This window comes from Micropterus salmoides, unplaced genomic scaffold (assembly GCF_014851395.1).
Source record: "Micropterus salmoides isolate LMB-PRFRI ecotype aquatic unplaced genomic scaffold, ASM1485139v1 Ms_hic_scaffold_3, whole genome shotgun sequence".
NCBI classification, from domain to species: domain Eukaryota; kingdom Metazoa; phylum Chordata; class Actinopteri; order Centrarchiformes; family Centrarchidae; genus Micropterus; species Micropterus salmoides.
Window position 1 is genome coordinate 14,630,044 of NW_024042261.1, and position 23,476 is coordinate 14,653,519.

General features: G+C 39.9%; 2 protein-coding genes across 11 annotated transcripts in view; one reads left to right on the forward strand and one right to left on the reverse strand.

Moving 5' to 3' along the window:
- The first annotated feature begins 3,309 nt into the window (after positions 1-3,309).
- On the forward strand, positions 3,310-8,671 carry kcnj1a.1 (potassium inwardly rectifying channel subfamily J member 1a, tandem duplicate 1). The gene is made up of 2 exons (XM_038692844.1): positions 3,310-3,445; positions 6,715-8,671. The coding sequence occupies exon 2, from the start codon at positions 6,733-6,735 to the stop codon at positions 7,852-7,854; it is 1,122 nt and encodes a 373-aa protein (XP_038548772.1). The 5' UTR covers positions 3,310-3,445; positions 6,715-6,732; the 3' UTR covers positions 7,855-8,671.
- A 1,391-nt stretch (positions 8,672-10,062) lies between these two features.
- Positions 10,063-23,476, reverse strand: part of fli1 (Fli-1 proto-oncogene, ETS transcription factor) — a 31,847-nt gene continuing 18,433 nt past the window's right edge. For 9 of the 10 annotated variants that reach the window (XM_038692839.1, XM_038692836.1, XM_038692838.1 and 6 more), the window contains 5 exons: positions 21,351-21,419; positions 14,563-14,622; positions 14,149-14,208; positions 13,450-13,497; positions 10,063-13,305 (listed from right to left, as the gene is read on the reverse strand). In XM_038692839.1, coding sequence (XP_038548767.1) covers positions 12,776-13,305; positions 13,450-13,497; positions 14,149-14,208; positions 14,563-14,622; positions 21,351-21,419 — 767 coding nt within the window. In that variant the 3' untranslated portion in view covers positions 10,063-12,775. The remainder of the gene's footprint in view (positions 13,306-13,449; positions 13,498-14,148; positions 14,209-14,562; positions 14,623-21,350; positions 21,420-23,476) is intronic. The other variant, XM_038692837.1, reaches the window with a different exon arrangement.

A 23,476-nucleotide genomic window follows, 5' to 3' on the forward strand; every position in this document is an offset into this window, starting at 1 on the left:
TTTGCAACTGAACAGTCTTTTTAAAAATGTTTAAAAAGAATGAATGGGCATGAAAATAGGAGCGAGAGCAATGGGTTACGTGAAACCTAAAAAAAGAATAGTCTAATCAAATCCTTAAAAGTGATGTCTCTCACCATGAACTGCTCACAGACTAAGTAGTGTGCAAGTGTTCAAGTTGGCACAGGGAGCTGCCAACGGTCTAAAGTGAGACAGAATTTGAGTCTTAAAGCGTCATGACACGTGTTGAATGTTTGACAGCTTCAAAGGACGACCTAAGTCAAGTGTTAACAGACTTAAAACAATATCTCTGATCTTGATTTCACTGTCTAAGAAGTGTTGTCAATTTGATTAATTAATTGACCACATGAAAGTGTGAGCGTTGGTTGCATATGTGTGGCCCTGCGATGGACTGGCAACCTGTCCAGGGTGTGCCACGCTTTTCACCCGATGTCAGCTGGGTTTGGCTCCAGCGACCCAGTACTGGATAAGTGGTGAGTGAATTTACCACATGAAGTGGCTTTTTCTAACTTCTGTTACTGTTGATTTGGGGGGCTTGAACCTACAGCACCCACTAATCTGCTTTAGTGCATCACACATGTAGATTTAATTAAATTAAAAATGTTTTATTATCTTTTTTTTTTTTTTAAATGTAACAGAGATACAAGAAAATGGGTTTCAATATTATCAACGGCACACGTGACTACTTGTATGTGAAAGGGGTTGCTGAAGAATCGAGAATTGAAAATTATGATCTGAAAATGAAGTCCCTCAAGGCTCTAAAAAGCTTTATAGTGTCCTTAAGCTCACTGTTTTGTAGTTTTGGTTCAGTCTCACTGCTCTCATCAGCGCAGTTTTTTGTCGCAGCAGGCAGCTGCTTTCAGTGAAAGAGCTCTGATAAACCCACTGCAAGCTACCTGCGGCACAAAACAGCACCCAGACAAATTAGCAACTAGCTGACAAATATAGTGCTTTATTTAGCAGCTAAAGAGCGAGATATTTCCCTCAGGAGTTAGTAGAGATCGAACTTACATATGGTGACTAAAAACATGACTCCAAATGAATGGTCATGTTGCTCTGCATCTGCTCGACGTGTAAATGAGCAACTGCTAGCTAACGAGTTTGCTATGTAAACTTAAAAGGTGATAATATGTCAGTGTTGTTCACAACTGGTTTCTGCTGCCTCTAGGTGGCCAAAAGTATATTAGTTCATCTTTGTATATATATACATATATAATATAATACATATGTAATATAGTAATAAAAAAATGGTGCACATTGTGTGAGTCTGGTGCAAGAGGTGGTGATTGTTATCACTGGTTGCTTTTGTTTTTAGTTCTGGTAAACCTCATCACAGTTGCAGGGTTGTCTGTAGATTAGACATTTAAACATCATATTGAATCTTACCAAAGTATGAGCAGTAGCATGTGGGGACAAAACATCTTTTCTATGTTTTTGTTACTGTACTTATTAACTTACAGGTAGTGAGGTGCAGGTAATTTTGTAATACTTACTGACCGCTGGCATCGTCTTGGCCCTGACTGACAGAAACTGATACAGAAACCAGCATTATTCATTGGAGTGCTCTAGTTGATGCGGAGAGAAACTGCCATTGTTTACCTTCTCTGTAGCTACCAATGGCACTTAAGTACGGATCCCTCAAACATGTATTTCTCAACAGTGAAGGCTTGCTGTGGCAGTATTGTGTTTACAAATCAGTGATTTGTTTGTTTAAAGGTAAACATGGACATTAGTTTACATGCCACAATGTCTGCTGTGAGAAAAAACAGGTCTCACCAATTTACATGTATATATATATATAAATTATATAATATATATGTTTTTCATACACTTGTCATATCCACAAACCTTATTTAAATGTCATGTTACTATGACTGCTGTTTTATGGTACTGCTTTTATTTGTTTTGTTTTATTTTTTATTTTAACTACATAGGGAGAAGTCATACAGAATTCCATTGTACCTGAGTATATTGACAATACAGATCATTCAGCCATTCATATTAATTGCGCATTATTATAGTCAGCAAGGTCACTAAAGTCATTGTCTGTTAATAGATGGAAAGAACACTTTATCAGTTATGTCGATAATTCTGTTGATTTCTTCTGAAGTATGAAAACAGCATCACCCTGTCTGTAGTTATGTAGTCATTATTCAGAGGCAGTAATTGTCTCAGATGCATTACTATCAATCGAATGTAGCCTCCGCAGTTCTTAAGTTGCTAAACCAGCTCAACAATCAGTGCAGCTATGTGGTCTCGTGGCTATACACTAACCTTTTTTTGGATTTACAAGGGATTAAAAACAAGGGAGCTGATTAAGCAAACAGACATATCACCCCCTGAATGAAGCTTAAATACAAAAAGCTTGTCATCCTTTTACAATAGCAGGGATTTAGAAAATAAACACGCAACACTAATCTCTATGTGTGCCAAAAGTAATGTATTGTGCTGTCAATAGTTTACACATTCCGCAGTATGTAAGGTAATACTAAGGTTTTTTCTGTCACTTTTACTGGAAACAGCACTATTCACAACTTTTCTCGTTCTCGTGTTTCATTCATAGTGACAACATATTTTTATGGTAGAGTGGTGTAATGCATAAATATATATGAGTTATATGGTCTTTTTTTATCATGGACACATAAAGTATCCCAGGGGCAACATGATTATTATAACATGTAAATGTCAGATAATGAAAAGCTGTTTTTCCCCCCAAAACATTCTTGCAGCTCACATCTCCAGACATTGCATCATTGCTGCACTTGCCATGCACGGACAACAACTGGAGAAAAATTTATTATCCCAAAACATGCCAATAAAAGTGTGTGTGTGTGTGCGTGCGTGTGTATCTACAGTAAATAATGCCACACAGTCTGTTTGTTATTGAGAGGTATAACCGGAACCATATACAGATACAGTACATGCAGGTTTTGGTTTTACATTGTCAAGATTTACTTGGCTATTTTTTTCTAAAGTGAGTGCAACTGTGAAAAAGCTTAAATTCCAATATCACAAAATAGAAACAACCAACCATAAATCCAAGGCATCTCCTAGACTTTAGTGGACTGGGAGTGTGGTAGATAGAGGTCAGCTTGGCCCTTGGTGCCAGGTGTCTGTGGGGTAAACAACTTATTAGAGCCAGGGCAAGGGTATGCATGTGCTTGTGTGTGTGTGCGTGCATGTATGTTTGGGGGCGGAGGGGTATTTGATGTCTCTGTGTAAACATCCCCTGGCTGATTCACGCACACCATGTCAGGACAGGTATAAATGCACACAGGTGTTGGTGAACAGGCATAACCGTAGGACACACGTCAACTGTCTCAATCACCAGCAAGTCACGAAAGGAAAGGAGAGAAGGTTGAGCTGGAGTTTGACATCCGTTAACCTCTGGATCAGCATCAGACTACTTTCACTTCAAATCACTGAGGTGAGTTTGGACTGAACTTTCATGTTAACATATTTCTTTTTCAGCTGTGCCTCATTCTTGCTAGAATATAGTGAGTATGATGTCTTAGTGTGAGTAGTTCAGATACAATTCATTTATATAAAATAAGATTGTCCCTATGAGTGTCACCTAAAATATAAATCAGTAAACAAAGGAACTACAAATAAATTGATTGGTTCCAATTAGTTTTTTTACTTTATGTATATTCTAATAAAGCTGGTTTGTACTTCATTAACAAAATAAATAATTTACCACAAATTAGGCATTAAAACTCATAATGACATATTCCAGTAATCTCTATTTTAAATCTTATTTCAGCTATTGCTAAATACCTGCAAGTCTACAAGCCACTTTAATAATGAAAATAATGAAAGTAGCTATTGATTACCTGTTATTAGAATGAGCCTAAAGAGTTGATGCATTATAATAAATCAGTCACTTGACAGAATAATGGAAATATGTGAATACAGTTAAATATTAATTACCTGTAAATCTTAATGGCAATTAATGCAACATAAGCAGTACTATTATGTCACTACTTACAACTACTACTACTACTACAACTACTACTACTTGATTTTTAGTTGTTTCTACTTAAATGGATTATTCATAAGTTGAACTACACATCTTCAAATTTTTATCAGTCAGCAGTAAGAAGACTTAAAGGGGTCTGAGGACAGACGTCTCATAAGTTTTAAACATAAAATACGTTTACTGTGATGACTCAGAGTCAGAGCATTTTGAACGTAACATCTTTATCCCAAAGAAATGGCATTCAATTACAATAATAATAATTAGTCATTTAGCTGATACTTTTATCCAAAGCATCTTACAATTATATGTCAGAGGTCACACACCTCTGGAGCTACTACGGGTTAAATGTCTTTCTCAGGGATACATAGGTGGATGTTGCGGTTGGAGTCATACCCAGGTCTCTCACACCAAAGGCATGTGTCTAATCCACTGCTCCATCACAACCCATGGCGTTATATACACATTCAAAAAGCCTGTGTGAAGGAAAAATAGAAGAAAAATGTCAAATACAATTACATTTATTGACTGATTTATTTCATTGGAATTTTTAATTCTGATTAAGGTTGGTGCTTTAATTCTGTGAGTCATGGCAGTAAAGCCCTTTTTGATTTAATGCTTTGATTTAATCTACTATATTGTGAATGCTTCTTGACTTCTTCAGATTCCTTCCATTTCCATTCTGAAAGGTAGTTGTTGCAAAGAAATAATTCATAGTAACTTGTCCTACATATACTTAAATTACTAAATTCCAGAAATAATTCCAGCATATTTTAGGTAGTTAGACTATTGTTCCCATTCCAAGGCATACATACATCACCACAGACCAGTAACATACAGTATACATGGAAGACAACACAACAGCACATAACAAGATAGGTAAAAACAACTTGAAACTGAGAGTAATCGATTCCTCTTGAGAGTCACCTTGTTTAGGGGTGCTATAGCTGCAGACACCAGCTTTTGCCGAAGTGATCCTTTCTGTATGAAGAGGTGTATATATATATATACACACACACACATATATATATATACACACACACACACACACACACATATATATATATATATTTTTTTTATTATACTATACTTCAAAAGGATTAAAGCTTGCAAACAAGCTACACAGTGCGATTAATAGATTTATTTTGGCAAAATGACTGGATGCGAGCTTTGAGGTTTGAAAACAAAAACAAACTCACTGCACTGCTCGTTTTGTACTACTTCACACTCACTAACAAGCACGCCATGGACCAAATGGATGGTTTGCATGACTTGGCAAGAACAGAGGGCATACTTATTTGGAAACCTCTGGATAGCCAATACTGCCAGTAACCATCCATCAAGCACCAGACTTATGAGAACTAGAGCTTGAATAAAGTCAAAGATTGTTATGTCTTTGAGCAGCTGGCCTTCTGGCTGGGTTTGCACAAATCATTTTAATGCCACATTTATTTTTGCAGCACTGTAACTTAGCAAACAAAGCTGATCCTTGTGTTGAGACACTTGCAAGAGACCAAGATTCCAAAATTATTTGGTTTATTTGGAGCACTTATGTGTTCGCTTCAGTAGAAACTTTTGTTTCTTATTAACGTCAGGTCTTTCCTGCTGTGCTGCATCAACCCCAGGATTAAAACTGCAGTGGGACAGAGCAGCTTGGAACATGTCTTGAGACTTAACGTAAGCAGTCCACAGTAAGAGTCAGCTATGTAACCTTTAGAAGAAGAGCAAAACATTAAGAGCTAGAAACATATTTACAGCTTTGTATCGTTAAAGCATGGTATATGCAAATAAACAATGGTTAACATCCCTCCATGTTGCCTGCACCCAGAGCACCCTGCTTATTTTGCGTCATCTGGCAGACTCAAGAGAGTCGGGTGGCTCTTCACCACTCCACAATAAAAACATCCTGTCCAAAATCAACTAGCTAGAACAACCATTTGCAGAAGGCAGTGTTTTCTGTAGCTATGGAATAAAAATATTTTTAATAGTATAATGCTGGAATCAGATATTTGTAACTGCTTATATGAGTGTTTTGTTACTAACATGGCAACGTTACAGTGTAAAAAAAATGACACAGAGAGGCACATGATGCCCCAGTTTGTTACCTGGTGGTGCTACCAGAGTTAAGCCTAATGTTAGTAGCTCTGATCAGGTCTTTCCAAGACTTGGGGAAGTTTGGAAGTGGCGTCCATTTAGGTTGTTGTAGGTTCTCTACCTTTTGAGCAAAAGGGAAAACCACAGACTGGTTATGAAGCACAAATTTAAAAATATTTTGCACAATATGAGCTTGCATATCTTCCTTTTTACACCCCACTTTCAGCCCCTGACAGACAGTGTCATTGTGACATTTCGCTGTTTTAGATGATTAAATGACCCAGACTAGGATGAAGTGGCCTATCAAGTACAATTGTTATCTGCATTTTTAACTTAGATTTTTTCTGTCATTGTTGGGGCTGCAAAAGTTTAGTGGGGTCCCAGGTGCAGTGTTTGATCTGCTGGAACAAGTCAGCTATGAGCAGCTTGTTATTGCTATGTGATGCAAACTTTGTATTAATTTTGTTGTTTTATGATTGGAGGAAATCTACATTGCTATTTCATTTAAGAAATGAATAAGTAAATGTTTGTTCACACAACTGTTTGATCACTGGCATTCAACTATATAATTACGTGCTGTATGTCTATCTTCATGTTTTTTTCTCTCCTGTTTTATTGTCTTATAGGTTGCGGGGTTGTAGAAAATGTTTGGATTCATGAAAAAACCTATACAAGACTGTCTTGTGCAGCAAAGAAGCCACAAGACCAGACTAGTGAACAAAGATGGTCGCTGCAATATGGAATACGGAAACTTCAAGTACAATAATCACTTTGCTTTCCTGGCTGACTTCTGGACCACCTTTGTGGAGATCCGGTGGCGTTATGTCATCTTTCACTTCATCAACTCTTTCACCCTCAGCTGGTTCATTTTTGGCCTGCTGTGGTACTGGATTGCCCGCATGAATGGAGACCTGACGTGGCAAAATCCCCCATCAAACCATACTCCATGTGTTGAAAATGTTGTAGGGCTCACCACAGCATTCCTCTACTCCATTGAAACCCAGTCAACTATTGGGTATGGTAGTAGAGCAGTCACCCCTATCTGCCCAAGTGCTGTGGCCCTTCTCATGATCCAGTGCATCCTCGGAGCTATTATCAACTGCTTCATGTGTGGAGTTGTCCTGACCAAAATTTCTTCACCCAAAAAGAGGGCTAAGACCATCACATTTAGTGACATGGCTGTCATCAGCCCCAAAAACGGTTCTCTTTGCCTGTCAATCAGAGTGGCCAACCTGCGCAAGACCCTGATGATTGGAAGCCAGATCTACGGCAAGCTGTTGAGGACAACAACCACACCAGATGGAGAGACAATCATCATGGACCAGGTGAACATTGACTTCATGGTGGACGCCGGCAAGGACAACCTCTTCTTTGTATGTCCTCTCACGCTCTACCACACCATCGACAAGAGCAGCCCCTTCTTTGATATGGCAGTGGACACGCTCCACAAACAAGACTTTGAGCTGGTTGTCTTCCTAGACGGCACAGCAGAGTCCACCAGCTCTTCCTGTCAAGTCCGGACTTCTTTTGTTCCTCAGGAGATCATGTGGGGCTACAACTTCTTGCCCATCATCTCCAGAAGCAAAGAGGGCAAGTACAGGGTAGATTTCTCCAACTTCTCCAAAGTCATGCCAGTGGCCACTGCACACTGTGCCTACTGTTACCACAACATCAAGGGTCATCATCACCACTCCAGAGATGGACATGATAACCAGGGATTTCAGGTGATTGACATCAGTGATCCTCCCAGTGTCACCAAGATGTGAGATGACGTTACATTGCAATGAACATTAGGAGGGGAGAATGGTATAAGCCTACTACCTCTCACTGACAAACTCCTCAAGACTCTGAAGGACAAATAAGTGCTGGAGGCAGATTTTGAATTGTGTAACAATTAAATATGAAGAAAAGAAAACCTACTTATTTATTATTATATTGTGTTTGACACAGATGAGAAAGCAATATGTGGGTCAGGACAGTTTTTCGTGAACAATTTGTATGTAACCCATACCCATAAACATATTTCAGAAGGGAGCCCTGGTCCTGCAAGGTGGTAAAGGTACAATTCAAGAACCGGAAAACAAAGTTTTCTTATACACACACAAGGAAAATACATAGGAACTCTTACTTTCAATAAAGATGAGTGGTTCTAATTTACCTTTGGCCTGGGCTTACTGAGTATGGAGATGCAGAATAACAAAGCAAATGGATTATACTGTGTGTAAATCTTCAAAATTACTTGAAGGACTAGTTTTGGAGGGCCATGCTATTGTCACGAGTGAGAAAAAGATAAAGTGGCTGTTCAATAATTCATGCTACTGTAGGCTGGTGTACTCAAGAGTCACTTGGATTTGAACCATTAGAGTATGCTTAACTATTCAGACACTGGTGCACAAGCAAAGCTCAGGGGCCACTCTTTCCAAACAGTGGGTGATGTAATTGTAGTTTTCTTCTTGAGTGGAGATAATGTGAGAGAACAAAGTTATGGCTGCATACAGCATTGATTAGATTATGAAAGTCTTTTTTTTGTATTTGATCTCAGTGGAAAAAATCACTGTAATAAATATTTTTGCATTCAAAAAATGTCTGTCGTATTATTATTTTTTGTCTAACCGAGCCGGAACGTCATATAAGGACTGTGATCAAAAAGGTGAAAGCAACGTAATGACAAGTGCCAACCCCTATCTTCTCTTTTCATCTGTAAACAAAGTGAAGTTATGACAGCAAACAGGGATCCAAAAACAATAGAGCGGAGGTGTTTGGGAGATAATAGGTGTTGCTTACTGCCCATAATTTTGCCTGCAGGTTCTGAACATGAAACCAGAACTCTCATTTTAGAGAAATAACTGCACATACTGTATGCTAGCATGAAGCTTTAACAGGTTTTGTTAAGGCAGACCTCCCACTATGACCTCTAATAAACTGCCTACGCCAAGTCATGCACCAGGGATGTTGCTGTAGCAAGTGACAGAGTAATAAGCAGGGCTGGGATAAAAGATGAATGTGTGAAATTGCTAAGCAGCATAAACACATGCTTCACAAGCATATTTCAATAAAAACTTCCAAACTGTCCTTGATGACTGTCACTGTGTTTGTGATACATATTTTTGTCTATATGGTTTATACAAATTAAAAGAGCACTTACATAGGCTGTAGCTGTCATTTAACACAGACACCATGCATATACACAGATTGTTAAATTACCAACACTTATATCTAGCTGTAGGTAGAGAATTAAGTGACGCTAAGAGTCAAATACTAAGGAGACTTTCAAATTCATGTGAACCAGTATAAAGTGATTTCACACATACAATTCCCTTGCTCACAGCTTGTGGCCTTGTATGATCTGCTGATAGAACTACAAAGGGTGTAACAGTTTATCACTGTTTTTGCAATGGCAACATTCAACTTGTGATTGTCATTGCAAAAAGCTGGCATCACAAAAAGAAAGCCTATAAAAATGGTGCATTTTCACCCATGTGTTTCCACTGGAGATGATTACGGCTTACATTATACACTCAGTTGCTGGTTTATCAGGTACTGCCAACAAGAACTAACATATTTATTCTCCCATTATTAATATACAGTAATTGGGGTAGACAAAATATTTGAAACAAGTATAACAATTCAACAACACCACAAACTACAGTCTCTCAAAAGACACACACAGTTAAATCAAGATCAACAGTTATAAAAAAAATGGGGACTTAAATGGTGAGGAGCAGAAAGCTGTTTTGCACTGTAGTGCAATAAACAGACGTTACAGATTACTGCTGCCTTAAAGGCTAAAATAGACTTAAGTATAATAAACTAATGTGTTGCTATGTGAGGCAAAATTATTTTTAGTCACTATCAACATTCTAGCCTACTATTTTGCAAATCTGGTTTCTTAAAATGTCCCGTTGAAAAATACAGCAACTGTGTATTTATCTGTCCTGGCACGCTGGTATTAGCCACAGGCAGGCAATGGAGGATGACTTGAGAGGTAAAAACATTTATTTTGTCACATTTTCCTATACAAAAGCCCTTTTTCAAAAGGTATTACTTCATACATTGCAGGAATGACAATGATAATACATTGGTTAATTGTAAAATTATACACATATATATATATATTTGATATCCAAAATACATTGCATATACGAAGTAGCACAGATCCCTTTTCATTGATAATGCTTATGAAACACTGAAGTTAAGGGTACATAATTTCTTTATGATACAAATTAAATGTTCCCTTTTTATTTATTCTTTTAAAGCTATAAATTTTCAGGAGAAGCTGGTTGTGAATATTAATACTGTTTGTATTACTTTGCATAAAATACCTGAAATTCTTTAAAGCACAGGAAATGCCACCAATTCCAGGGCTATTTGGCACAAAAAGTGATTCACAATGGAAAAGATCCATCATAATCACGTGTTGCATATAGATTAAAATAATCCCTGGCTGTTGGATTATGATTCAAGCAGACATTTGTGGTTTTGGGAATACAAGAAAATATCTTTAGTGCATAAAGGCACTTAGGATGTTACAACCAAATTTCCAAAATAATAATTACAAGCAAAAATGTTAAAATGTATTGCCCAAATGTACAGATATAAAAACGCTTAAAATGCTGAACAAACTACTTAGCAGAAATGGACTTCAAAGGTTTGCATTTTTGACCGAGGTCAACTCGTATTAATTCTCTTGACTTTTTATACGGTGTCACATATGAAAATAACTCTGCATAATTTATACAGTAAGTTGCTTTAATGCCTAGTTGTTTGATGCTTATAAAATAATAAAAAATAGGTCTGACAAACGCACAGCGTTTGCGAATCTGAGGATTTCTTTGTTTCATCTCGTCATACTTTATTGGTTTTTTTTCTCTGATAAACTACTTAGTCCCAAGTAATTTATTTTCAAAATGAATACTTTTGCTATTAACAGCTTTGAACACCAGAAGATGGATATGTTTTGACATGTTACTATTACATAATGAACTCCTGACTTGATATTCATGTGCATTTTGCTGGGCATTAGATCAGTGAGAAACTAACATTCAAACACACATGCTGCTCTCAAACTAGGATCCAGCCCTGGTAAAATGCAACTTAACTGTCTATTAACATGGCTTACTGCTAAGCCACTTCTCTGTGCTGACCTATACGGTCGTGACTGGCCTACAAAGAGGAAGAGACAGCGTGGCAGCCGTTATTGTCAGAGTGCACTTCAAAATCAAAAATTGTCAGATTTATGGTGAAACATGGAGATGATGATTATCTTACTATGCATTGCATTGATGTAATGCTTTTTCATTTGAATAGAAAATATATGGTATTAAACAGCAGTTAAGGCACTGTGAGGGTTAGGTTTCTGATTATATACTATATACAAAAACTGGATGTAGTCATGGCACTGTAAGGGATGATGGAAAAACACATCCAAACTACAAACAGTCTTATTATGTAGATAATATCTACACAATCACATCTACAATATAAAGCACATTCATGTTTTATATTAAGACGTGTGCAGCAAACATAGTGTTAAAAACGAATGAATGTATTTTTTAATTAAACAAAATGAAAACATCTGACAAATTTTGATTTTGCTGCAGGGTATCCCTTTTAAGCGTGTTTCACAAACCAGAAGACATTCACATTAATACTGACATGGTCGAGCAACAAAACATCTGGAAATGGCATGGCTGAAAGGCAACAACATGGCAAACATTTAATAGCCTAGTGTGTGGCCCCCTGAAAACATCTGACCTGGGTTGAATTATTATTGCAAATTACTTCAGTTACATCTTGACTCAGCTTACCCGAGTTAATTGTACACATTGGCCATCTTGAACTCCACACACAACACGCAGAAGGCATTTTAAGTAACTGAGTTGACCCAGGTCAGCAGAACATACAGCGCTTCCTTCCCTTGCATTCAACTCTTCTCTAGCCTTCCAGTTTGGAGGATAAATTAAATGGTGAATGGCATATTCCAGTTGCCAAATTTTATTCAGTGCTGAGAAAAGTCCATCTCTTTGAGAGCTCTTCCTTGTCCAGCGTATTCCAGAAGACTCTCCACACACACATAAAAAGACGCAGATGGATAGACTAGCAGACAGAAACAGAAGAAACAGAAGGCTAGATGTGGTGGGAATAAGAAACCCCTTAACAAGGCTGTAGACGAGCGGAAAAAGGCAGAAGCATAATGTACATAATGTACTGAGGAGGATGTTGATTAAGACCCAAAGATAATAGGCCCATGTCTGGTACTGTAGCATGGTGAGGAGGCTGACAGACATGAGTTGTTCTCCTGTCCTCAGGCTTTGGTTTGGGAAGGTTTTGGAAAGGACACCAGTAGGTGCAGCTTTCTGGAGGATGGGAAAGAGAAAGGCACAGGAAACTCAGACGCACGTCCAAAAAACATTAACAAACAGTTGCTAGTCTTGTAAAGGTAAGTAGTATTCCATTTTGGACCATAGCATCCAGTTGTTTATAGATTCTTACAAATAAAAAAAAATAAAAAATCTCGTCCAATTTTATCATCCTTCATTGAGGAGCAAAACTTCTTCAGAGGACAAATGCCCCCATCAACTCAGTCTTCATTGGTTCAGCCTCATTGGGAGTGCAGGTCACCAATCGTGGACTTCATTTTGGTAAAAGGGAGATTTTAGAGGGTGCTGGATGGTCAGAGTGGGGTGTTTAATAGTAACTACCCAGGTGGGATGGCACATGGGTGTTAGGATGGCGGGGAACGTTTGGGTTGGGGTAGATGCCTGCAGTGGGCGAACTCCAGTACGGAGCGGTGGGTCCAAAGAAATTGGAGGAGGTGACAGGCATGGATGGGGGGTGTGGGGACACAAAGTTGACCTTCTGCTGGTGGGCGTGGTAGGAAGGCACATAGGCTAGGTCCGAGGGGTATTTATACATGGAGGACTCGTTGGGGTGTGGCTGCAGTGCCTGAGCAATGCCGTGGAAGTCGAACTTGTAGGCATAGCGCTTGCCATGCACCTTGGTCATGATATTTTTGTCATAGTAGTAGCGCAGCGCGCGGCTCAGCTTGTCGTAGTTCATGTTGGGCTTGCTCTTACGCTCGCCCCAGCGCCGCGCCACCTCGTCTGGGTCCGTCATCTTGAACTCGCCGTTGGTGCCCTCCCAGGTGATGCAGCCAGCATTGGCGCTGTCAGAGAGGAGCTCCAGAAGGAACTGCCACAGTTGGATCTGACCAGAACCTGACAAATACACACATACACAAACAATGATCAAAGATGCAGCCTCATCCAACTAAAAGCTAATTATTCACTGTTGACAGCTCGGCAATTCGTTATAATGCCAAGCAGATGCATTATAAAGACTAGAGTAGCTCAAAATCTTACCTGGATTGGCTAGGCGACTACTGGTGGGACCCAGAATCTGGTAAGGATCTGTGGACAAAAAGAGCACTTTGTTGGTCTAGACGCTGATTACCATGGTGATATAATATGGAAGACTGAAGACTAAATAAACATGTCACTGAGCAACAGCTGACTGAACTAAAAAAAGGTCTTTACTGCTTTCGCTTATAATATAATATCTCAGGTTGTAGTAGCAGTTGCAAAAAATATACAAAACTCTCATCACATACAAAATGAGAGAGCATTATATTGTAATGTCTTGTATTTTTTTGTTTTGATTATTTTACTCTGCACACCCTCTGAATAATGAGCTGACCGGGAAAACCAATTACACATGCTAATAGATGTGTGGCTGAGAGGTAAGAAAAAACTAAACACAACACAAGTAAACATATTACGCTTGTTAGTAGACTTCCAAACAGTTCATTATTAAATTGCTGGTCAACCAATTGTTTTACACTTACGCTGTGGCCAATTTAGGCATCTTTACTTACATTAGCTTTTAAACATTAGACCTTTAGCAACTACTAGTTTCAAACAATGCAACAGACAGAGGAGAAAACAACTTTAACAAGCAATCTTGCACAAAGGGATATCCATGCTAATGAGTTAGCTTTAAGATAGCTTTGTTAGCTTTGTGCTTACTACATAGATCAAGAAAGACTCCTGGTAAGGCATTACCTGGCTGAGCTCTGGGCTGCTCAGTGGATTTGGTCACATTTTGAGTAACCACTGGTGAGCCTGCGGAGAGAGAGGCAATCAGTGGAGAGAGAGGGAGAGAGAAACAGACATAAAAAGGTTCAGAGACAACATCAGAAGGGTGGCTACAGATAACTAGGCCTCACAAATTGAAGGCACATCAGCAGAGGTCCAAAGTAAATAAGGTTATTGTCAGTGGTTGGGCTGACTTCTTTTGACTGTCTGTTCATGTTATATATTTGTTGTTTTTTAAATTGTGCTATATAAATAAAGTGGATTAAATTGGATATTCTGACAACAGAGGCTGTAATCTTTAGGAGTCTGTCCTACACGTCTAGACTGTGTGGATGTTGGGAATGCTTTGTGATTTTTGTAATGTGATTTTTGCGTCCTCACCTTTGCCACTGTGCATGTTGTTTGACCATCCTGTCCGCCGTACAGCATCATATGAAGGGTCTGACAAAGGGGGAGGAAAAAGGGGAGGGCAACGTTTGAGTATATTTGCCTTTTTTCTAAGAGGTTGAGATATGCATGTATATACAACTCACAAAAGATTAGTGGACGCAATCCAGTGCTATAGAAATCTGCATTTGTCTGACCAAAATTCTATGCATTTAGTCAAATCACAGTAAACTTGCCTTTGTGTATGTGAATAAAGTAAGTGGATTCTCATTGTGTGCTAGCCGATCACATGACTGCAACTGCCACAGCGAAAAACAGGGAGACCAGTGCCAAATGGCATCTATAAATCTATCAAAACATGGTTAAAGATGCTCTTCACAGGATATCTGGACATGGTAATGTGGTTTTGTTTGTCATGCTGTGGTGGTTTAAATGTAGATGGCACAATCTTTGACAGAGTACAGTTGGCCGCTTGCAACACAACCACAAATAAAGGGACTGGTGCAAATTAACGTACAACAGAGACACACACAGAGACAATACATGCGCATGATATTCATCCTGATCCCTCTTCCCACACAAACAGCCCTTGACAAACAGCCAAACTGGCACAGTTTGCATGGGTTCTTTCTATCTGCTATGTGTCTGCAGTTCAAACCTGAGTGTGAAATTGGACTGCTCTTAGTAACAATCAGTCACTCTGACACAAGCAGATAAAACAGAGGATGTATTGTTCCCCTGGCAATGTCTCAAAAACACCCGGTATACTCACAGTGCACCTGGCCAGCACCCTTGATGTTTTGTATTATTGTGGCCTGAAACCGTTCATACTTTTACTGAGGAAATGCAGGGAAAATGTGATGCATATTGTGGCCACATATGCTTTATGCTTGTTCACAGTGTTATCATGATCTGCAAATCTTTTTGTCAACAGTGTGTCTCCTAGAGGGCAGCGGATAGAGACGTGTAGTGGGGATGGTGATGACACAAGGTTGTTGCTGGGATAAGCACCCAGAGGCAATCCCATTTCCCATCAGTGTAGGCAGAATTTGGAAGTTGGCAGTTTGAATCCCTAGAGTTGGAACTCTTAACTGATAAGGAGAAAGAGCAAGACTTAATCCTGCTGCAACAAAGTGGACACCAAATTTTCCTATGAATCAGGTCAATAACTGCTGTCAGGTCCTCATCTCAAACATAGAAAAGGTGTGCCTTACTGCATTGTGTTTATACTCAGTATACATGATTAATTATCAGTCTGAATAGATCATAACAATTATTTGTTTTGACATTTCAGAAGTTAGTGAGGGTGCTGATCCCAAGCTATGAATGCATTATGTGTGTGTATTGTGTGCGTAGGGATTTGTTTGTCATGAATATTTATGTTTTTGCAAATTATTCTCCACTGTGTTCAAACCAGTGTATTTCAGCTATCAATCATTGAAAGAAACTAGTGACTTCACTTTGTCTAAATTTTCTAGATCTTAGTCATGTTAATTCATGCAAGTCTATCAATTTGGTATGCAAAACACACTTTAAAGATGGCTTATGGTAACAGTGGTGGAAACAAATGGAGATGGTCGTCTTCACTGCAACAACACATTTGGTTTGTGTGCCATCTTGACCCATGTAACCTCGCACAGCCACACCAGAGAAACATCCAGTGACATCAAATTCATCATTAACTTCCACCTCATGCACGTCCACCTCTAAACACTGTTCAATACTGCCCTCCTGTGGACTAATACATATTGACAGCTTGGTTTTTCTAAAATAAGCAACAAATAATAAAACACACAAAATCAACCTCTCAATCAAACTTTCTCCTTTCAGCACATCTGAAGTCTAGATTATAATCTCTTTGCAGCCACAAAAACAAAGTTTGCCTAGTAGCCTAAAAAAAAAAGTATTTAACTAATCCACCAATACATCAATGAAAATGTAAAAATACTTAAAATCCAATTATGTGCCTTGTGATACCTTCAAATGATGCTTTGTTGCGTTGTTTTCCCTTTCCTTACTAGCAGAATATCCACCAATGGGAAAACTTCCTGCTGCTCAAGGACCTCTTGATCTCTTCACTAATTTCCAACTTTTCAACTTCTAACCCCCGACATTTCATCAAGGAGCCCATTCCTGTCTTCAGACCACAGGAGGGGTTCTTGTCTTTGTGAGGGAAAGAAAGGATATTCGAAATGGAGTAAAAGTGCAAGATGGTACAAGTGACACAGCAAAAATGTGTGGATAAAGTGAAATGAAGGATATGCGCTTGTAACAAAGCAAAAGAAAAGTGAATAAATTAGAATATGATCAAAAGAATGGAGAGTGTAATAGAGAGAAAGACAAAAAGAGGGAGAAGAGGGACAAATAAAAAGCGAGCTGCTGTAGCTCAGCGGGGCTGTCAGGTTCAATCTGGTGTGGGCCAGCAGGATAGCCAAAGAGCAGTGACTGGGGGAGAGTCCTGGGAGACTTGCGTTTCCTGCCTGCCTAGCCTGCAGACAACCTCTCTTTGTTTTACTGGCCCTTTTTTCCCCTCCACTCACCGCCAGCTCCCCCTCCATCCACTCTCCACCACCCCGAAGAAAGCACAACGGGGCTACCTCCATACATGCAGAGAGGGGTTACAAACAGGAGAAGAGGTTGAGGGGGAGAAGCAGAGACGTATGAAGGAGAGATGAGAGAGGAGGTGAAGGAGTCACTGAAAGAAACAAAATTGAGAAGCAGACAGATGGAGATAGAGACAGAGTGATTAAGTGCATAAAAAGGCTTGAAAGAGAAAGAGGAGAAGGAGAAATTTAAGAGAGGGAGGAGAAAAAAAATAGGGTCAGACGAAACACAACTTTGGAATTTGAAAAGAAAATAATGGCAGCAAACCGGGCTACTGTCTGGTATGGGCTGGAGGACATGTCCAGTATTAAGGACTCAGCAGCATCTTTTATATATCCTTGGTGTAGTTGTTGGCCACACATTTAATTTATCTAAACAATTTTCCCTCTACCAGCAACGAGCGAGAATAGACACAATTGAGGTTTTTCACCAACATAATCACTCCGTGCTGAAGTTAACTGAACTTAGTGAAAGGCAGGGAAGTGGAAGTGAAAGTGCAGAAGAAGGAAGAAGCAGCAGGTAAAATGTACAAAGCCCGAGTGGTTGGGTACTCAGGGCAAGCCACGCAAACACAGACATAGACCCGAATATGCACACACAGAGCCGTCTCTTCCCCAACCCCCTTCCTCCTTCATTTTTCCAGGCCTCGCTCTGACTGCGACTTGAGCCAGTTTCCACTCTGGTCTGGGGTGTGGTGCACGCTCCTGGGAGACTAAGACTGCAGGACCAGTTAGTCAAAACAAGGCCCCAGTGCTAGACAGACAGCGGGAGAGAGAGGCAGAGAAACATAGAGAGTAACGGAGAAAGACAGAAGGAGACAGAGTGGGAGAGAAAGAACAACTGAGCATAGAGGGTGAGATAGAGAAAGAGAGGAAAAGGAGAGAGTCGAGCCGTAGACTGTTTTTAACCTGGAGTCTGAGCCAAGGAGAGAGACTCAGACACGGTAAACTGTTTTAATTCCAGTGATACAGGTGCTTTAAAAGCCATCTGTGTGAGGAAGGAGCCATAGGAGGAGGAGAATGATGGCAAAGTACAGGAGTGAGACGAGGTGAGGAGACAGTGGGTGCACCAGAACAGAGAAGGATCAAGTGACAAAAATGTTTAGGGGACCGCAAAACTACAGCATGCACACATAAACGTATTCATGCATATGTAAAGGCAAAAGTTATCAGTTGACCTTTTCTATTGGTTTTATTTTAAAGAAAGAATTGTGTATTTCGTTTATTTTTTTCCCTTTAATTTCAAGATGCAAATGGGAAAAACTTAAAGTCATATATTGAAGCTTCTACACATAATGGCGGACTATTGCCACTTTAACGTTGCAGTAAAACAAACACATTCACAGTGGTGAATCATCATCTTTTCCCCATTCACTGAAAAGCAGCGGAGAATATGAGCGTCCCTGCTGCGAATTATAAAATTCCAAGATCTCATAGCAGCGATGCAAACAGAAGTGAAAAATTTAAAAAGGTACGAAGACAGTGCTGTATCAAGATGATGCAAAACACAATATACATATACTGTCCAAAATACATAATCAAAAGCAGCGTAAATGCATACTGTAAAACATGCTGCACTGAGACATGAAGGAACCCCCCCCCCCCCCACACACACACACACATGCCTATCCACAGGCAAACAGTAGACACAGACTTTAGATACACACAGACAAATACACACACCCCCTTTCATAGTTGCTGCATTCCATGTTTTATATGCTCTCTTTTATTCATAACATTGCATTTTACACCACAGAGTCTGGAGCAGATTAAGGGTTGTCTCCTGCTGTATCCTCGTGCTTACTCTACCCCAAAGAGCCTGAATGGTATTTGACTGTTCTCTAAAGGCAATATGAACGTGAACATCTGGCAGTGCTGATCTGAGAAAATGTTGATAAAGGCTTCTCCTGAAGCAAGACTTGTTTTATTGTTGAGTCACAAACTCCCAATTCCAATTGTGATGTTTTTCTTCTCCATCTTGTTTCACCTTTTCACTTCATGTTGCATGAAAGTGACTTTTGTAGTATTTAATATGGTATAATAAGTTGCATTATTTTAAGATGAATGCAAATATTTCAAAATGAAGTGATTAATTTTAAATTGGACAAGTCGGTTTCAGTCGGATTACTTGGTTTAAAATCCTTATTCTTGAAAAGTCCCCCTTTTGGAGATGCAGGCTTTTCTCAGCTAGAAGCAATACATTGGCTGGGATCACGGGACACAACTAGAGGCACAGTCAGTGTTACAGGAGCTCATAATAGATCACCTCTTGTGAAAGGGAAATGCTGCTGAAGGGAGTGACCCTCTATTCCTGCCAGTCTAAATACCTGGCGCTGAGAACCAGGAAGACCGGGGTCGGGGGTGACTGAGCAGAATCTTATCTGGCCTGCCCATTGGTTTATTGGTATTGACGAGAACAAGCACATGACCAGCTAATGCTCACTTTTGGGGCCGATAGAGAGAGGCAGAAGGCATTGTCAGACACTTATCAGACCTAGTGTTTCCTCTCCTCCTGCCTTGATAGGGCCCCTCATCCTGTGAGCAAGGCTATCACTGTTATTGCAGTCCTTTCTCCCGTCTCTGGTGGTGACACCATATAGTCAATGTAAAGGATTTGTAGCTTTTTTTTTACCGATACGCAGTGCAGCCTTCACCTAGCTCATGTTGTGTCAGCACATAATAATGTTTATAGAGTTAAAAGGTATCCAGAGGAAACAGTCAATCATCCTGGGCTGCTGTGGGCGTTGGTCTTAGAAACCCAGCTTGGCTTTTGCAAAACTTTTACAAGTGCAACATTACACCACAACAGGTCTCATTTGACTGCTGCATTTCTACTTTATTATAGATTTGTCAATGTAAACTTTGATTCAATGAGTAAATTTGAGACATAGACAAATCTGCAGGGATACAGATTCCTTTTATATGCCCAATCTACCTCACTCCATCACATTTTGTCATTCTTTTTTTTTTTTTCCTTTAATTTTATGCTCTTTTTTATTTGGTCACAAGAAATGCAACGCTGGTGTTTTACAGAAAAGTAATGCCTTCACCAGGGTGTGAGAGAAACAGCATTTCAATCCTCTATATGTTTGACAGAACTGACAATAAAGTTGACTAACTAAAAAAACATGACACCAAGCAGCTCATACAAATCCTTTATGCTAACATTCACCCTTAATATTAATCATATATTTAAAAAACCCCACAAAAGACAAATGACAAATCTCAAAACAAGGTGAGCTAATTCTTCCTATTTTTTTTTTCAAGTAATGTGCATTTTAAGAAAGAAGTGTCAATATCTTGAAAAAAGACAAAAAATTAATCAACTAATATCAAGGAAATGCATTAAATTTATTTTGTGAGTAAAGTTGATTTGTGTCATGTGAAGTAACCTCAATTAATACACAGATTTGTCAGTTAAGATGGATATTTTGCAGGCTAATAACCAGTATTCACTGTGCCACTTGTTTGAATCAGGCTACTGACCTATGTGGTCCTTAAAAAGAGGTGACTGTAATCTCATCAAAACTACTAATGAAAAATTTTGTAGTACGAAATGTCTAAAAGTGCAAAATGACAAGAAGACAAGAAGGGGCACGTTTATCACAATGAGTTCCTTCCTGCACAGCTACTCCTCTCTGTCATTAATCCTTATACACGCAGTAGAAACCCGCACACAAGCACTCTTTTCCGAACACATTGTGGCTTCAGCACCTGTCTCTGATGCCTGTCTTGCCAACAATCAACCTCATTCACATCTCTTACATCCCACTTCTTTCCCATAATCGCTACATTCACCGTCTGCTCTCGCCCCTGCTGCTGTGCATAGACCTCATCAGCACACTGCTTTTGTCTTCTTGTTAATGTGCCTCTATTCTGAGACTGCCCCTCTGACATACTATGTGTTGTCACAGAGTTCAGGTAGTGGTTCTGAATAGCACGGCCTGCTCATATTATAATTAGCAGCACAAAAGGTGCACCTGCGCAGTGCTTTGTCAGTGGCAGTCAGGGACTGAATGTGCGAGCTTTGTGTGAGTGGTCTGTATTCTCAAGTTTGTGTGCTCTGTGTGTATCTGTATCTGTTTCTATCTGTTTGTCTAAAGCTTATCTTCAGGCATCTGAACTTGCTCCCTTGATATATACATGGAGAGAAAGAATAGAGAATGATTTTTCCCCTACCCTCTTTGGCAGCCAGGCGTGGTGATGGGTCTGTGTGAGATGGTGTATTGTAGGATAATGATGAGCTACCTGTTGTAAAAATGAGAAAAAAGACAGTACAGTAAGACAAAACAATGTCTTATCAACCAGTCCCGTAATGCATAAAGCCAAGTGAACAACACCCAAAATCGATAGAATTTGTGCTAATTTTTTAGAAAATCCATAGATATGAGCATCCAGTGATTGTTTCCTGTTTACAGTTCAGCATTTTCTTAAGTATTTTTATTATTGTTTGGTTTAAAATATGAGATCTGGCAGAACATTTACAGATTTTAATATGTACATTAGCCATGATAAATTTGTTAGAAGGGGAATTTTACTACCTACTGCGCTCCTACCCTGAAGTCTGAAGCTCCATGGCTATAAATATAGCCAGCAGGTGGCAGTAGATGGTTCAGCTCAATTACTGTCAAGCAGCACTAAAAGGTCCTTTACATTTCTTTCAATTGTGTACCTGTTTTGTCTTAGAAAGTAAAAAAATAATTCACAATACTTGAATCTAGTCCCCAATGAAAGCAAATCCAGCACACAGTCAGTCATTTACATGTAGGAAAAACGCTGTAGCCTGTCAGCATTTTAACTGCAAACCCTACATCTGAATAATAAAGTCAGAGAGGCAAGAGCCTGCATATGTCTGCCTATTCATTTTACCTTATGGAGCAGAACTCTGCGCTGCATTCCTCCACTTACACAGGCACCCTGGGCGGCACCAAAATGCTCTCTTAATTTTAGCTGCCCCCAGGCATAAATCAGAAAGTGGAAAAACAGAGCCAAAAATGCACAGAGAAAACACAAAGCAGCTACTACATGGGGAGGGTTACAATTTAACACTAAGATGGCTGCGGAGAGCTGCTGAGTAAGGAAGATACCTTTTCTGAATGGGGCAATCTGAAAAAGGACGGAAAACTCAAAAGCATAATTACATTTGCTTTTCTTGAGATTTGATGCAGGATCCTTACCTAACTTGCAGAGGTGGGGTTTTGGGGTGAAGGGGCCCAGGGTGGCAGACTAGGGGTCTGTTTTTTTAGGGGATGGCTGGGGGGGGAGTGGAGTGCTCTACAAATGTATTCTAGCCTCCCAACACCCCACCCCTCCCAGTTCTACCTACTCCACGGCACCCCCAAGGCTCTGGGTCTAGTTTAGAAACCTGGGGGCCTCAGAACAGGGGAGCCATTGTATGAGTCAGGGTCCCTGCACAGCAATCAAACGCAGCTCCCCGTACAAAAATAATTCCTCACACAGAGTGTAAATGCACAGGGGCAAGCGAGCCTCCAAAGCACCATCTTTGGAATGACGGAGAAAGTGTAAGAGACAGGCAGAAAAAGAGGGAGAGGGAGAGAAGGGGGAAGGAAGGAGCTGTTAACCCCTTTCCTACTGTGTGCCACATATGTGGGCTGACCCAGACAGGCAAACAGGCAGCATTGCTGAGAAAACCTCAAACCATCCCACAGAGAAATTCAGGACTGCTGTACGCGCGCGAGAGAGAGAGCGTTAGTGAGAGAGCAGGGGAGAGTGTGCAAGAGAGGGCGAGAGAGACACCACAGCTGACAGTTTGGTGGAGGGAGTCTTGGCTGTGCTGCCTATTTATTTGGACGGCTTCTTCCTCTCTCAGAAAACAAACATGTCCCGGTAATCTGACAGCACAGTGGGAGGACTGGCCAGTGTTCAGCCTTTAAGACCCTCACTCTCTCTTTTCCTCTCCAGTCACATCTGCTCACAGTCTGCTAGATTACATAACATCCACAAACAATTTTCTTTTCTCTCCTTCCTATGACTGATGGCTCTTTCAAAAGGCCCTGTCTTCCAGTTTGACATGCCCATGATATTGACCGAGATCTCTAAGGGCTTGTTCAGCATTGTGACTGACCTCCATTGGGCCCCTGCTGTTTATTATGTATGAGTCACATGATACCATTGCCTCAAACACTTGGTCTGCGTTTTGTGAACAAACTGAGGGTCCCAGTCAAGCAGTTTTGGGCATCTCTCTCAAGGTTGGTCAAATGGGCTCCAGCCAACAGTAAGTTGTCATTTTAGCAGTATGGATAAAACTGCACTGTGCATGTGAGAATAGTCCAAGTCCTCCAAAC